The 14,649-nt window shown below is 45.4% G+C and overlaps 1 protein-coding gene across 2 annotated transcripts in view; it reads right to left on the bottom strand.

Moving 5' to 3' along the window:
* The window catches only part of EVI5L (ecotropic viral integration site 5 like), a 101,240-nt gene that overhangs the window by 84,849 nt on the left and 1,742 nt on the right, over positions 1–14,649 (bottom strand). For both annotated transcript variants that reach the window (XM_073622422.1, XM_073622423.1), the window contains exon 2: positions 2,246–2,406. In XM_073622422.1, the coding sequence (XP_073478523.1) occupies positions 2,246–2,406 (161 nt within the window). The remainder of the gene's footprint in view (positions 1–2,245; positions 2,407–14,649) is intronic.

The following is a 14,649-nucleotide window of genomic DNA, read 5'->3' as shown; positions in this document are numbered from 1 at the left end:
TTCCAACAGCATTCAAGCACCTGATGTTTATTTATATTGTGTTAGTTAACATTAGAGAGTTGACAGGCTGGCACAAATCTACTGCTATAGAAAATAAGGAGATGAGCTGTGATTTCAGTGCCTCTAAATATTAATTACTCTCGAACGACTAAAGCTACACAGAAGACAACTTATGTTAAAGTCATTTTACAACTTGTGCAGAATACGTTAAAGCGGAGTTCCACTCTCTTTTTTTTATTTTTTTAAAGTTTCTGTGTTCCCAATGTCCCTCCCGGTGTACAGTGCTAAATTTATACTTTAATAGCTTCCTTCCTTCACTTCCTGTCCCAGCCACCTAGGTGATGAAGTCATTAGGCGAGTCCCATTGACTCCTGGGCATCATCTATCCCAGGAGTCTTTGGGAAGCCTAATGAAATATCACGGTATTTGAATACGATATGACAACCTGCAATCAACTGCGCTGCACAGCGTCATTACTGTGTAGGCGCAAGTTCGGAAAGGTACATGCTGGGTAGCCAGCTGCACCCAATCCTGGAAATGCAAACGAGTGGGCTTCAGATGCCCACAACCGAGATGGCCCCTGCCTGCTTCCGAGATCATGTAAGAGATTACTAATTTATAAATAACTAGCATGAATACATTTAGGATAGTATGCAAATATTAACGTGAATACACTGACAATCACAGGGGAGCTTTTAAAGAAAAGATTAGGGGGACTAGAGCTCCCCTTTAATTTAATGTGCAAAGTTTGTGAACAGGTTCACTTTAAAGGTAAAGTAAAGTAGAGCCAAAAGCTCTTTAGGTCCTACTTCTCCTGTGAGTCAACAATAATGTTGGGAACCACCCAGAAGCCGGACCGGTAGCCGGCTCAGCCACTCAGTGCACCGCTAAGAGCCTGAGCCAACTGCTCCCACTCCCTCCACAGCTCGGCGCTGACAGTCACCAGCTCTCTGCTCACTGGAGACTGAGAACTGAGCGATCAAAGGTCTTCGAGGGAGTTGGGGACAGATGCAGCGTTGGACCAATGCTGCATGCACCTAGTTCAGTGAGCATGTTTGTAATTTTGAAATCCCACACTTCATGGAGTCCTATGACAAAAAGGTATTTCACTGTGTCAGACTAGTGTGTTGTTGCCACATCCCTAATGTAATTAGAAAAGAAGAACCCCCTTCATTAGGACTTTATCGGCAACAGCCACGCGTAAATAGATTAGAAAATGTATTTATTATATGTACATAAAATCGTTTGATCATAAAATGATCATTAGTTTAAAAAAGACATATCAAAACATATTACAAAAAAGACAAAAAACACACAAAAGGTTACATGGTTTGCATGGCATACAAAATGTGTTACTCTCCGGTACAAAGTGGTCTCCGGTACCCAGTGCGTTTCTGGTTCAAGCACCTTCGTCAGGGGTATTTGATAAGAGTATATACAATCATAGTTTTGTCTTACAAGCAAAATGTTCCATTATGCAACCTAAACAGATAAACGAGGCACTGTCAGCGGGGGTGCCAATAGGCGCCCACCAGGAGAACCAGTATCACACAGGAGTGTTAGAAAGAAAAGCTGGCCTGTTTTCATTTGCCCGGTGATCACAGGGAATCATATGTAACAGATTGCCAACTGCAAGGTCTGTGGATATAGGGGGTTTACGCTATCCGAAGCCGCAATATGGCTCCTTATCCAGGTATAGCACCCTCTAAGTCATTTAATATTGGACCTTTATATGTAAAGGAAGAAACCTCCGTCCAAGCTTTACCCCCCTCCGCTTCAGGTACTAAGCTTGAATCTGATTGGTGGTTGTGATAAACTCCTTAGTACTCACAAATTGAAACATAAGGTTTCTGTATAAGAAAGAAAAACAGAACCAGGAGTGGGTGTGTTTGGGGATTTCTCTCCTGTATGACAGCAAGAGGAACAGATTACAGGTAAAAATGGACTCGGATGGGTTGAATAACTACTCCAAAATCTGGATAAAATCTGGCGCCCTGAGTAGGACGGTGGCGCTCTATGTATGCATTACATTCATTCTCAGTTTTGACTGGAGAGTACATTTAACCCTTAGCAATCCAAAAATGTTCATATTTTATCTACTTCTTAAAACAAAATGGATATAATTTTGAAACACATGAATAATATGTAATAATTAATTGTGGACAAAAGAAAAGAAAATTGGTACAAAAGGAATACTGGCTGCACAGGAAAGCACATATGCCGACCACAATCCCATACTACGTACCTGTTCTGTTCCTCCAGCTTGTTGAGCAGCTCCAGTTCATCTGGACTGAGGTTCTCGGAGTCCGAGGGGGAGATGCTGACAGCGGCTGACAAAGATGAATCATCTGGGCTTAGGGCTGGACTGGCCATGTCTACGAGAGGGAGTGGAGCCAGAATGCTCATCTGAAATAACAGGAAATTATCAAGTCAGTGGCTTGAGCAAGAGTGTAAAAAATCCGGTGAAAGTTACGGCACAGATGAAAGTGAATGACTAGGCTGAGTTTAAAAAAAAAAAAGTGACAGGTAAAGTACAAGTCTTATTAAAAGGAAAAAGTATAATGGATTTAGAAAAAGACTTGACAAATGAAAATAGAATTCAGGATCCAATCAATTTGATTGAGGGAAGGAGGGCATGTTGTTCTAGCGACAACAAAAGACCTGGCTAAGAAAAAGTCAGATACAAGTTAGATTTTTAGGTACGCTGGCTAGGAGGATGGTGAAATTCATCCGGTCCTGTTAGAAAGGCCCCCCTCATCCTGCGAGGAAGTGCAGATGGTTTCATCAGCTATGAAGAGGTCCCCACATTGCATTGTGGGGTGTGGAAGGATCCTTGTGTATAGCTTTGGTATTTTTATAGATCAGAAGTTTTATTTGGGGGATCTTCAAGTGCACCAAAACTTTATCTGTGTAGCCCCCCTGTCCTAAGCAGGGGCTACTATGTCAATTTTGTTTTTTGGCTAGGCTGTTGCTAAAACTGATTGTAAAGTTTTCACCAGTTATTTCCCCAAGCTTAAAGTGGTAGTAAAGTCTCATTATGAGACTAAAAAAAATGTGCACCCCCCCGCAGATTTAAAATGTTACTAAACTCAATGTTATACCTACCTGCTCTGTGCAGTGGTATTGCTCAGAGCAGCCCGATCCTCCTCTTCTGGGGTCCCTGGCGGCAATCTTGGCTCATCTTCTTCTTCTGCAGTACTACCATAGCCAACCGCTAGCTATGGGGAAAGGTAGTCCCTGCGCTCCCGAGCCATGTGTCTACAGAGCCGCGCTCCATAGACTTACACAGAGGGACTTAGGCCCATCCCCCACTTTGCCAGATTGACAGCAGTAAGAGCCAATGGCTCCCGCTGCTACTCGAATGCAGTGTAAAGAGGAAGTAAGGGGAGAAAAGATGCAGCTCTGCACAGCACTGATCTATTCTCCCCCTCCCTCTTCACACAGAGACACTGAAAATGTTTTTTTACCTTATGCAAGCAACGAGTCGCGGGCAGTGTTAGCGGTAAAGTGATGCTAGTTTTTGCAGTGCTATTCGGCCTCTAGCGGGGCACTTTTAACCCCCGCTATCGGCCGAAGAAAGGGTTAAATGCACCCGTGTAGTGCCGCTGCCGAAGTGCGTTGGCAGAGGTGCCCATTCATTTCAATGGGCAGGGGCAGTTTAGGAGCGGTGTATACACTGCTACTCCAAAGATGCTGATTGCAGGACTTTTTTTTTTTTTTTAACGTCCTGCCAGCGCATCGCCCCTGTGTGAAAGCACTCTGGCTTTCACACTGGGACTGCAGGGGAGGCGTTTTTCAGGAGCTATTTTTAGCCCTTTATTGCCTGAAAAACGCCTCCAGTGTGAAAGGGGTCTAAGGTAAAAAAAGTTTTTAGGTTTAGTAACACTTTTAGAGCCCTTTCACACTGGGGTGTTTTTCCAGTGCTTTTGGGCTAAAAATAGCGCCTGTAAAGCGCCTGAAAAACGACTCCCCTGCAGCCCCAGTGTGATTTAGTGTGAGAATTAGTGTGAAAGTAGCTCATGAGTCACTTCATCGCAGCACACAGAGTGGACTGTAAATGCTGCACATACACAGCTCAGATCACATTACCCGACCTCTAGGGGCTGCCTGTCTGCAAGTTTTTACAGAAGACACTATCGCTTTAATTTGACTTGCGATTTCTCACTGTCGCCAATAGATGTCACCAGTATTACTGGTCATAGTATGAGATTTCACAAACTAAGTTATGAATATTTATAATTTCCTTCAGCCAATCCAGTTGGAAGTTTAGGCCACTGGTGTATGCTGGGGGAGGATATAAAATATTTGGGACGGGCATTTTCCTGGGCTGAGGCCTAGGAAGGTGCTGCTGGATGGAACTCTGCTGTTCAGCCCAATAGCCTGTTTTGGGGCCTAACACGTGCTGAAGTGGTCCTGAAGCTATCCTGCCCGGTCTGGAGGAAGCTGTGCCAAGGAGACACAGAGGAGGCCCCTTGCTGGAGAGAGCCAGGAAGAAGAAGGCTGGTCTCTCAGAAGGTCCTGGTGCCTCACTTGGAGGATGCACTGAAACGTGTGAATGTGCTTACAGTGTTACTGGGTCGGCTTAAAGGTTCTAACATGGTGAAGCTGTACATGGATCTGGATCTGAAGAGTCTTAAGCGATCTGCATGGTATCTGGGACCCCTAACCCTCACCTCCTTAACCGTTCTGCAATAAAAAAAAAAAAACACTATACAATAATTGGCTCCCCATTATTTATTTATTTTTTTAAAAGAGATCAGAAAGCGCCACTCCCATTTTAGCCATGGACTCAGCCCTGAGGTGAAATGCTAGCCCACCCTGCCTCTGGAGGTGCTATTCTGCCTTTGGAGTGCCAGAAGGGTGCTACATTTGTAAAACCTAGGGTATTAACAGCCACCTTATTGCTTTGACGATCAAATTACTGTTAAATGACAACTTTCATGAGAGAGAAAAAACAAAGGCTGCAACTGTTGGCCTCTGTTGGAAACTGCTAGTTTCCAGGCAGTCTCTGTCTTCAATAATTGCCTCTGACCTGGAAGAAGCATGCAGCTAATAGAACCACAGTGGAGTCATAATGTGTGGGATGCATACATGATCTGCATCAGTGATTCAAAGCACTGAAGCCACTGGATCAGCATGACAATTAGTACTTTCAGGATTTTCAAAGTCCTATCACATGATTGTGTCTTGGTAAAGCATGCCTTAACACAACATGCAGCAATGCACGTAGGGCTGCAACTAACGATTATTTTCATTAGTTGGCCGATTGTTGTTTCGATTAATAACCTTAAAAAAAGTGTGGTGTATGGTTTAGTTAATATGTAAAGTTTAAAAAAAAAAAAAGGCAATTAATTCTTAAATATCCATATGCAGTGGTAAATATAAATAACCAACTATATGATTAGGGAGCAAAATATCTAATCCACTCTGAGAATAACAGACAGAAGATATATACTGTATATACTATTAGACAAGAGATATACTGAATATACTATTAGACAAGAGATATACTGTATATACTATTAGACGAGAGATATACTGTATATACTATTAGACAAGATAAACTGTATATACTATTAGACGAGATATACTGTATATACTATTAGAGGAGAGATATACTGTATATACTATTAGATGAGAGATATACTGTATATACTATTAGATGAGTGATATACTGTATATACTATTAGACGAGATCTACTGTATATACTATTAGACGAGATATACTGTATATACTATTAGACGATATATACTATTAAAGGGTGAATCTGGTAAATATCATCAGACTCAGAGACAATTTTTTTTTAATTAAAAAACAAAACAAATGTCTTTCTTCAAAAAAAATTTAAATTTTAAGAATGTTCGTTTGATTTTCTAATCGTTAGTGGGGTCAAATCGACGTTCATTTTCAACCACAGTGACGGGAAAATTTGGAAATAATAGAAAACTTCTTGGTCAAAGGAATTTTCAAATTTTTAGTTCAGAAATTACATTCATTTTAAAAACAGAATGTTAAAAACAAGTGACAATTTCAAACAACATTTTTTCATTCAGCGAACGTACAAAGATTTTTCGTCTGAATATTCTCGTCTGAAAATTGATCTTTGTGGCCAGCATAAGGCTCGGGACACACCTATTCAGTTTGCTTTTGATCTGTTTCTGCAGTGCTTTTTGCTGTGCGTTTTGATTTTTGCGCACGTGATTTTGCTGTGATTTGCATTTTTGCATTTTTTTTTTGGCCAATTTGTTGTTGGGCAGATTAAAAAACACATTGCTGCAAAAACGCATGACATGCTTTTCTGCAGCTTCTCCAACTGAAGTATAATGAACCAAAAAAGCACCGTTTTGCGTTAATAAAAAGTCACTGACCCTTTCCAAATATGCAGCAGCTGAAAAAAGCATAAATGTGAACATGTCCCATAGGAAACCATGTAAATGAACTGTAGGGCGTTTCTGCAAAAAGCACCAAAAAACACATAGATGTGAACCAGGTCTAAGACTTTTAGTAACATAATGGGGTTAAAAAAACTAATATTAGCCCTTTAGTACAAAAAAAGCAGATAAATTACTACTATAAGGGGTTCATTTTACTGTAGAACTGTGAAAGTAATATTTACAGTAGCGATTATTTGCTCTTTTTGTACTATAAAGGGCTCATTTTAGTTGGCTGATTAATCGATTATGAAAATAGTAATTGATTCATTTCATAATCGATTAGTTGTTTCAGCCCTGCATTCACGTTACATACTTTGGTGTGATGTGGTGCCGTTAATTTTGAATGGCACCCTACAACCCCATGCTGACAGTTGTGTGTTGCGGCACAAGGCAATGCACTGCCAGAGATGCTACATACAACTTTTGGCTGTATGTAGCTTGGACTAAGAGTGCTGGCCCTCAACGGTTGCTGGCCACTGGCCACCAGATTCTACTCGCAAACTCTCAGTGAAAAAAGGAAGCCGCTTACCGTTAAAATCCTTGTTCAACATAGGCTGGCCATACATTAAGCAAATTTCTTTCCTGCAACCAGGTTGCAGGAAAGAAATTTTCTCAAATCCCCCCCATTAACACAGTCAGCGTTGATGCAGGAAACTCTCCTGCCGGGCTATTGTCTTGTCCCAGTGGGGGCGGGGAAATCTGTGCCCGCCAGGAGAAGACAGTGATTATTGCTAGCGGCTATAGCAGCCACTAGCGATAATCGCAGGTAAAACCCGGCATGCTGGTTGTACCCAAGTTTTGATCGATCTATGAACTTGGGTACATTCAGCCTGCTTATACACGGCTCAAATCTCAGCAGAACCTGGCCGAGATTCAAACCATGTATGGCCTCCATTAAAAAGGGAAGCCGCTCACTGTTAAAAGCCTTGTTCAAGTTTTTTGAGCTCTCCAATATACAGACTGTTCCACCTGGTTACTCTAATGCCGCGTACACACTGTCGGACTTTCCGACAACAAATGTTGAATGTGAGCTTGTTGTCGGAAAGTCCGACCGTGTGTATGCTCCATAGAACATTTGCTGTCGGACTTTCCACCAACAAATGTTTGAGAGCTGGTCTTTAAATTTTAAAACTTATTGTCGGAAATTCCGAGCGTGTGTACACAAGTCCGACGCACAAAAGTCCATGCATGCTTGGAATCAAGCAGAAGAGTCGCACTGGCTATTGAACTTCATTTTTCTCGGCTCGTCGTACGTCACCGCGTTCTTGACGTTACGAATTTCCGACATTTGTGTGACCGTGTGTATGCAAGACAAGTTTGAGCCAACATCCTTTAGGAAAAAAAATCCACGGTTTTGTTGTCGGAAAGTCTGATTGTGTGTACGGGTCATCAGAGTAAACTCTAGATTGCTTGAAACACACTACAGCCTTTGGGAACCAGGTGAAAATGTCTGTATATCGGAGAGCTCAAAAAACTTGAACAAGGCTTTTAACAGAGTGGCTTTTCTTTTTCTCTGAGAGTTTGCGGATGGAATCAAGTGAGCCCATTGCATTGCTCTGCATGGGCCAAGCACAGGTCCACTTTGGGAATGACATTATGTATAGACACTGGAATCATGCCTGTGGAAAGCAGCCAAAATGCAACTAAAGTTCACTCCAAACTAGTAATATATCACATATCATTCATTTCAATGGACTTCACTCTCTTTCACCTGAATGACTGCCAAGAACCAGTCTCGCCTCATCCCAACCACAGCGATCTGCATAGCAACAACCCCGTTCAAACTCATCACATGATAACGTGTATGACCCACTTACGGTATTACGGACTTCAAAGAGTACAGGATTGAAGATTCCATAACACATTGCAGCAAGACACAAGCGCAGGAGATAAAAATGATAATGAGCTGTGGGGACACGGTAGGCATTGATGACACGCAACAGAGTTGGATGCAAATCAATCACCAGTGTATGTAAACCGGTATAGAGGAAATAAACATATGAATGGCCCACAAATACACAGGAGAATATGAAACAGAACAAAAAGATGGAGAAGGTATTGAGATAGAAGCTACTAGCACAGAGCTTGGTTAATCTATGTATAGCAAAAGCTTTATTTTTTTGTTTTGGATAGAGTATGGAAGGGATGTGGTCTATGTCCTGCTGGGGAGATTTTCTTTGACTTCCTGTCTTGGATCTTGGACTCCCATCTTGTCCCATCGCCTCTTGCTCTCAACAACTCTAAAATTAAGGATTTCCAGTTATTTTCAGTCCTGGTTACAATGGTCATTGGACAAATAAAGAGATGGGATCCAGACAATAAACACTTGTCAGGGTATAACCCAGACCCTCTCAACCAGGGTTCCTCCAGGAGGTAGTTAGGGTTTACCTTGAGCAGTTCAAGATTGGCCATACATAGGTCCCTAGTCTAACAGAATTCTCCTTCCAAGCTATGGATGAAACCGCAATGCTGACTATTGTACTCTGACAATACCAGAACAGCAGCTGCTGACAACATTCCACGCGCCCATGAAGCAAATTTTGGTCAGTTAATCGTATGGTCAACTTAAGGGGGTGCTACTTCACTGATCGTCCATGTCAGGGGCACCTCTCTGCTAATCGCCAAAGTAAAGGAACACTATACTTTTCAATGTCTGCATTACTTTTCTGACTCCATTCACAGCATGGATGGAAGAACCTCTACTGCCAAACATTGTATTCTATTGAATATTGTATTCTATCAGCTGCAGGAGCCAAACATTGCTCATGCCTGGGGTCCGATGTGTGTCTGAACTAGACTCAAACACGCACAGGACCCTTTTGCAATAAGCTCCGCGGCCGCCCTGGACCTGTGTGAACCGGCTCCATTGAGAGCCAGTCACACTCGCCTGTCATGCGAATTGGATGCAGAGAAAACCACATCCAATTTGCATATATGTGAACCTGGCCTTACTCAGGTTAGCTCAGGAAACGAAAGGTACAAGTCTAATTATAGAACCGTTACTATATATTTTAGGACTTGTTGACACCTTGTGCAGTGACTTTCTTCTGCACTAGATAATTGCCACCACAAGTTTTCTTTGTGCCCGCTTCATGCCACAACACTGGTGTGATGTGCAGTGATGCCCTTTTCTGCAGCATCATATATCACTGTGCTACTGTCCAGAGATATGAATGAAATGTCACTTTGAGCACTTCTAATAGAATGCAAAAAAAAAAAAAACACAGTGCAATGTGCTGAAATGCCCACTGCAGGGCAAAACCGGCCGCTGCCTGCACACTAAAAAGGAGTAAGTGTTTAGCATGTGTGCGGAGTGAACAAGCCCTTAAATTGGACAAAATAAAAGACACAAATCCTGCATTTACACAGCACTGCATTTGTCTGAGACATACCTGTTGATCCTGTCAGCAGGTCCAATATTTTTACACTTCCTTTAGCAGGGTGACAATGCTGTTCAATCTGCAGCAAAATCACAGCAGCAGTATAGGATAGAGAAGTCATAGAATAACATCGACTTATTTCAGTATTACAGTTCTAAGACATACATTGCTACATCTATTTTTACAGGTCTAATCCAATACATTGGATAGGTCCATATGATAGCATATCCAAATCTCAACACGTTTCTTAGACCATGGGGTCTTCTTCTGTCAGTAGACTGGATGCAGCCCTTTGCTTGACTTTATCTGGCCCTCGGGGCACCATTCCTCCCACTGACTCCAGCAATAGGACACCATCCCTCCCATTGGAGCCAGCAATGGGGCAGCATTCCTCCCACTGGAGCCAGCAATGGGGCAGCATCCCTCCCAATGGAGCCAGCAATGGATGCCCACTGGAGCTAGCAATGGGGCACCATTCCTCCTAATGGTATGAGGCAGCATCTCTCCCACTGGCGCCAGCAATGGGGCGCCGTCCCTCCCACTGGCGCCAGCAATGGGGCGCCGTCCCTCCCACTGGCGCCAGCAATGGGGCGCCGTCCCTCCCACTGGCGCCAGCAATGGGGCGCCGTCCCTCCCACTGGCGCCAGCAATGGGGCGCCGTCCCTCCCACTGCCGCCTGCAATGGGGCGCCGTCCCTCCCACTGCCGCCTGCAATGGGGCGCCGTCCCACCCACCGCCGCCTGCAATGGGGCGCCGTCCCACCCACCGCCGCCTGCAATGGGGCGCCGTCCCTCCCACCGCCGCCTGCAATGGGGCGCCGTCCCTCCCACCGCCGCCTGCAATGGGGCGCCGTCCCTCCCACTGCCGCCTGCAATGGGGCGCCGTCCCTCCCACTGCCGCCTGCAATGGGGCGCCGTCCCACCCACTGCCGCCTGCAATGGGGCGCCGTCCCTCCCACTGCCGCCTGCAATGGGGCGCCGTCCCACCCACTGCCGCCAGCAATGGGGCGCCGTCCCACCCACTGCCGCCAGCAATGGGGCGCCGTCCCTCCCACTGGCGCCAGCAATGGGGCGCCGTCCCTCCCACTGGCGCCAGCAATGGGGCGCCGTCCCTCCCACTGGCGCCAGCAATGGGGCGCCGTCCCTCCCACTGGCGCCAGCAATGGGGCGCCGTCCCTCCCACTGGCGCCAGCAATGGGGCGCCGTCCCTCCCACTGGCGCCAGCAATAGGGCGCCGTCCCTCCCACTGGCGCCAGCAATGGGGCGCCGTCCCTCCCACTGCCGCCTGCAATAGGCACCGTCCCACCCACTGCCGCCTGCAATAGGCACCGTCCCACCCACTGCCGCCTGCAATAGGCACCGTCCCACCCACTGCCGCCTGCAATGGGGCACCGTCCCTCCCACTGCCGCCTGCAATGGGGCACCGTCCCTCCCACTGGTGCCTGCAATGGGGCACCGTCCCTCCCACTGATGCCAACAAAGGGGCACCATCCCTCCCACTCCCTCTCAATGATGGGGGCGCCATTTCCGTTAATACTGGCTCTTTGATTAGAACGTTTCCCTGGTCTAGACTTTGGCTGGCCATACATTAAACAATTTTCTTATTAAATTTTCTTTAGGATCTACCTTCAACCATGTATTGCATTGGCCTGCCTGATTGGATATAACTTGAAAGTGTTTAGGTCTGACCTCATATTACCATGGTTTTGGTAAATCTAAAGGAAAATTGTACAAGAAAATTGGTTAATGTATGGCCAGCCTAAGAGGCCATAGTTCAAACAATGATATCCTGCTTTGTACAAATAGTTTTATTATTCATATGTATTAATACATTTTTTTGATATCTCAGTTTTAGTACTATGAAAGTCCCATTTTTCCAGTAAAATCACTACAAAACGGACACCGGTTACACAACCGACAAGAGCTTTTTTTTTCTATGACGCGCATTGATGCAATGCAAACAGCCCCATTGAAGACAATGGCTAACCTGTGCACATGGTGATGTGTGTTACATCCCATACTGTAGGTCTGAATGGGCCCTAACATTTATACCAGGGCTACTTTTCCTCTCAGCCTGTAATTTTATTTCTAGTAGCGGCTTAAACTCATTGAGAGCTGATTTGATGTATTTTTAGTTCTGCAATCTTTCTACCTGCTACAAGAAAGAGAATTACAGTCCGGTGAAGAACAATAAACCAGCAGGATTAGCAGAGAAGTTGCTAGTTAGGACACAGGCTCTCCCAAGGTGGCCGGTGGTGTCTACAGTAGTCCTCACTTTGTGTCAACACCAGGATGCCACCCCCTGGGCAAAAGGCTAGCCTTCTCCTATACAGTATACAGGGGCATGCGAGGTCTATCACCTTAGTAACCATAGTTACCACCATAGTTACCATAGTAACACAGTCGCCGCAAAACCCTGCAATCAACCCATGGAAACAGAGCTGAATGTAGAGCCTGATAGGTCAATGGCCTCTCAAACCAGCGGGGTGCAGTGCCTGATGAGAAGCCCATAGCCCTCGATCCCACCGGTGCAATTTGTCAGGCAACGGAACTGGTCAAGCTGCAGTGACTCATGCCGTAGCGACTTTGAAAACGGTTGCTGCACTACTTTTTGCCGATTTCACTGCGACTTGCTTAGACTTCTGTTAAACTAAGTCGCAATGATATCGGAGGTGCAAAATCGCACTAATCTGCAGCTTTAAAGTTGTGCTGAAGTAGCACGACCAGGGCTGAGGCTGTGGACCAGGGCTGAGGCTCACACTATCCCGTGCTGTGCGTTCCAGTTGTGGGTATTACATTGATTTTCGTAGCGTGCTGCTCTTGTGATAAGCCTGGGGCTGCCATTCATTCTCAATATCCCCCCCACGCATCTCAATATTGCCCCCACGCATCTCAATATCGCCCCCACGACCACGCATCTCAATATCTTCCCCACGCATTTCAATATTGCCCCCACGACCACGCATCTCAATATCTCCCCCACGCATCTCAATATTGCCCCCACGACCACGCATCTCAATATCCCCCCCACGCATCTCAATATTGCCCCCACGACCACGCATCTCAATATCGCCACATTTTTAAAAACACGCATACACCTTTTTCCTGCGGGAAATGTGGACACAGCAGCCCATTCAAATAAATAGGCTGCCGTGCCCAAGCAAACGCGGCCTGCATGGCCCACACTATGCAGGCCACGCCTTAAAGTGGCTGTAAACCCTTACATATACCCAGTGAAGTGACTGGCCTCAGGTGATACACAGATTAAATAAATCCTCCGAATACGTTGTATCTGCTGAATTCTCTTCTCTACATCTGTTCAAAGTGCAGAATTTATGACGCTTGTCTGAGAGTTCAGGAAAAAAAGGGGGCGGAGAGCTGAAATCACACATTGCAGAGAGTCATGAGAGCTGATTGGATACACCCCCCTTCACAAAGCTCACAGGAACAGAAATCAGGCTGTCAATAAGCTCAAGCTCCCTCCCCTGTCACCTTCTTTGGGCTCTTTCACACTGACGATCCGTATGTCCGTTTTTCATCTTTCCGTTTTCGGATGAAAAACGGACATACATGTATTCCTATGGAGCGTCGGATGTCAGCGGTGACATGTCCGCTGACATCCGACCCGCTCCGATCCGAAAAGTGCAACGGAGGAAAACCCTACTTTTCCATCTGTTTTCGGATCGGATGACGACGGACTCTACGGTCCGTCATCATCCGATCCCCCATAGGGGAGAGCGGCGCTCTGACAGGTCCGTCGCTGCACAGTGTGCAGCGATGGACCTGTCATCTTTCTGCGGAGAGATCCCCACTGAGCAAGCGGGTGTTCGCAGGGCGGATCATCACTGAGAGGCCTTTCTCTCGGTGTCAGAAAAACTTGTCAGAAGTGACTCATGGTAATAGCGGAGGAATAAAGCAGCAGACAGCGGGGGGGCTGGTCAGTGTCAAAAGTTTTTTCACCTTAATGCATAAAGGTGAAAAAACATGAGGGTTTACAACCCCTTTAAGGTCTGTTTTAAAGTGCATTGTCCATAGAACAGCAATAGGGGGGAGATCTTCCAGTGGGGACACTTGTTCTGTTGACTGAAATCTGGGAGAGGATTTCTCTCACTTTGAAGAGAGGGTTCTTCTCACTTCCTGTTCTATATACTGTATGTGTATGTACAATATCTCACAAAAGTCAGTACACCCCTCACATTTTTGTAAATATTTTATTATATCTTTTCATGTGACAACACTGAAGAAATGACACTTTGCTACAATGTAAAGTAGTGAGTGTACAGCTTGTATAACAGTGTAAATTTGCTGTCCCCTCAAAATAACTCAACACACAGCCATTGATGTCTAAACCACTGGCAACAAAAGTGAGTACACCCCTAAGTGAAAATGTCCAAATTGGGCCCAAAGTGTCAATATTTGGTGTGGCCACCATTATTTTCCAGCACTGCCTTAACTCTCTTGGGCATGGAGTTCACCAGAGCTTCACAGGTTACCACTGGAGTCCTCTTCCACTCCTCCATGATGACATCACAGAGCTGGTGGATGTTAGAGACCTTGTGCTCCTCCACCTTCCATTTGAGGATGCCTCACAGATGTTCAATAGGGTTTAGGTCTGGAGACATGCTTGGCCAGTCCATCACCTTTACCCTCAGCTTCTTTAGTAAGGCAGTGGTTGTCTTGGAGGTGTGTTTGGGGTCGTTATCATGTTGGAATACTGCCCTGCAGCCCAGTCTCCTAAGGGAGGGGATCATGTTGGCATTCATGGTTCCCTCAATGAACTGTAGCTCCCCAGTGTCGGCAGCACTCATGCAGCCCCAGACCATGACACTCCCACC

The sequence above is a fragment of the Aquarana catesbeiana genome, linkage group LG03, assembly GCF_042186555.1.
Source record: "Aquarana catesbeiana isolate 2022-GZ linkage group LG03, ASM4218655v1, whole genome shotgun sequence".
NCBI lineage: Eukaryota > Metazoa > Chordata > Amphibia > Anura > Ranidae > Aquarana > Aquarana catesbeiana.
This window is presented reverse-complemented; position numbering and strand designations above follow the sequence as displayed.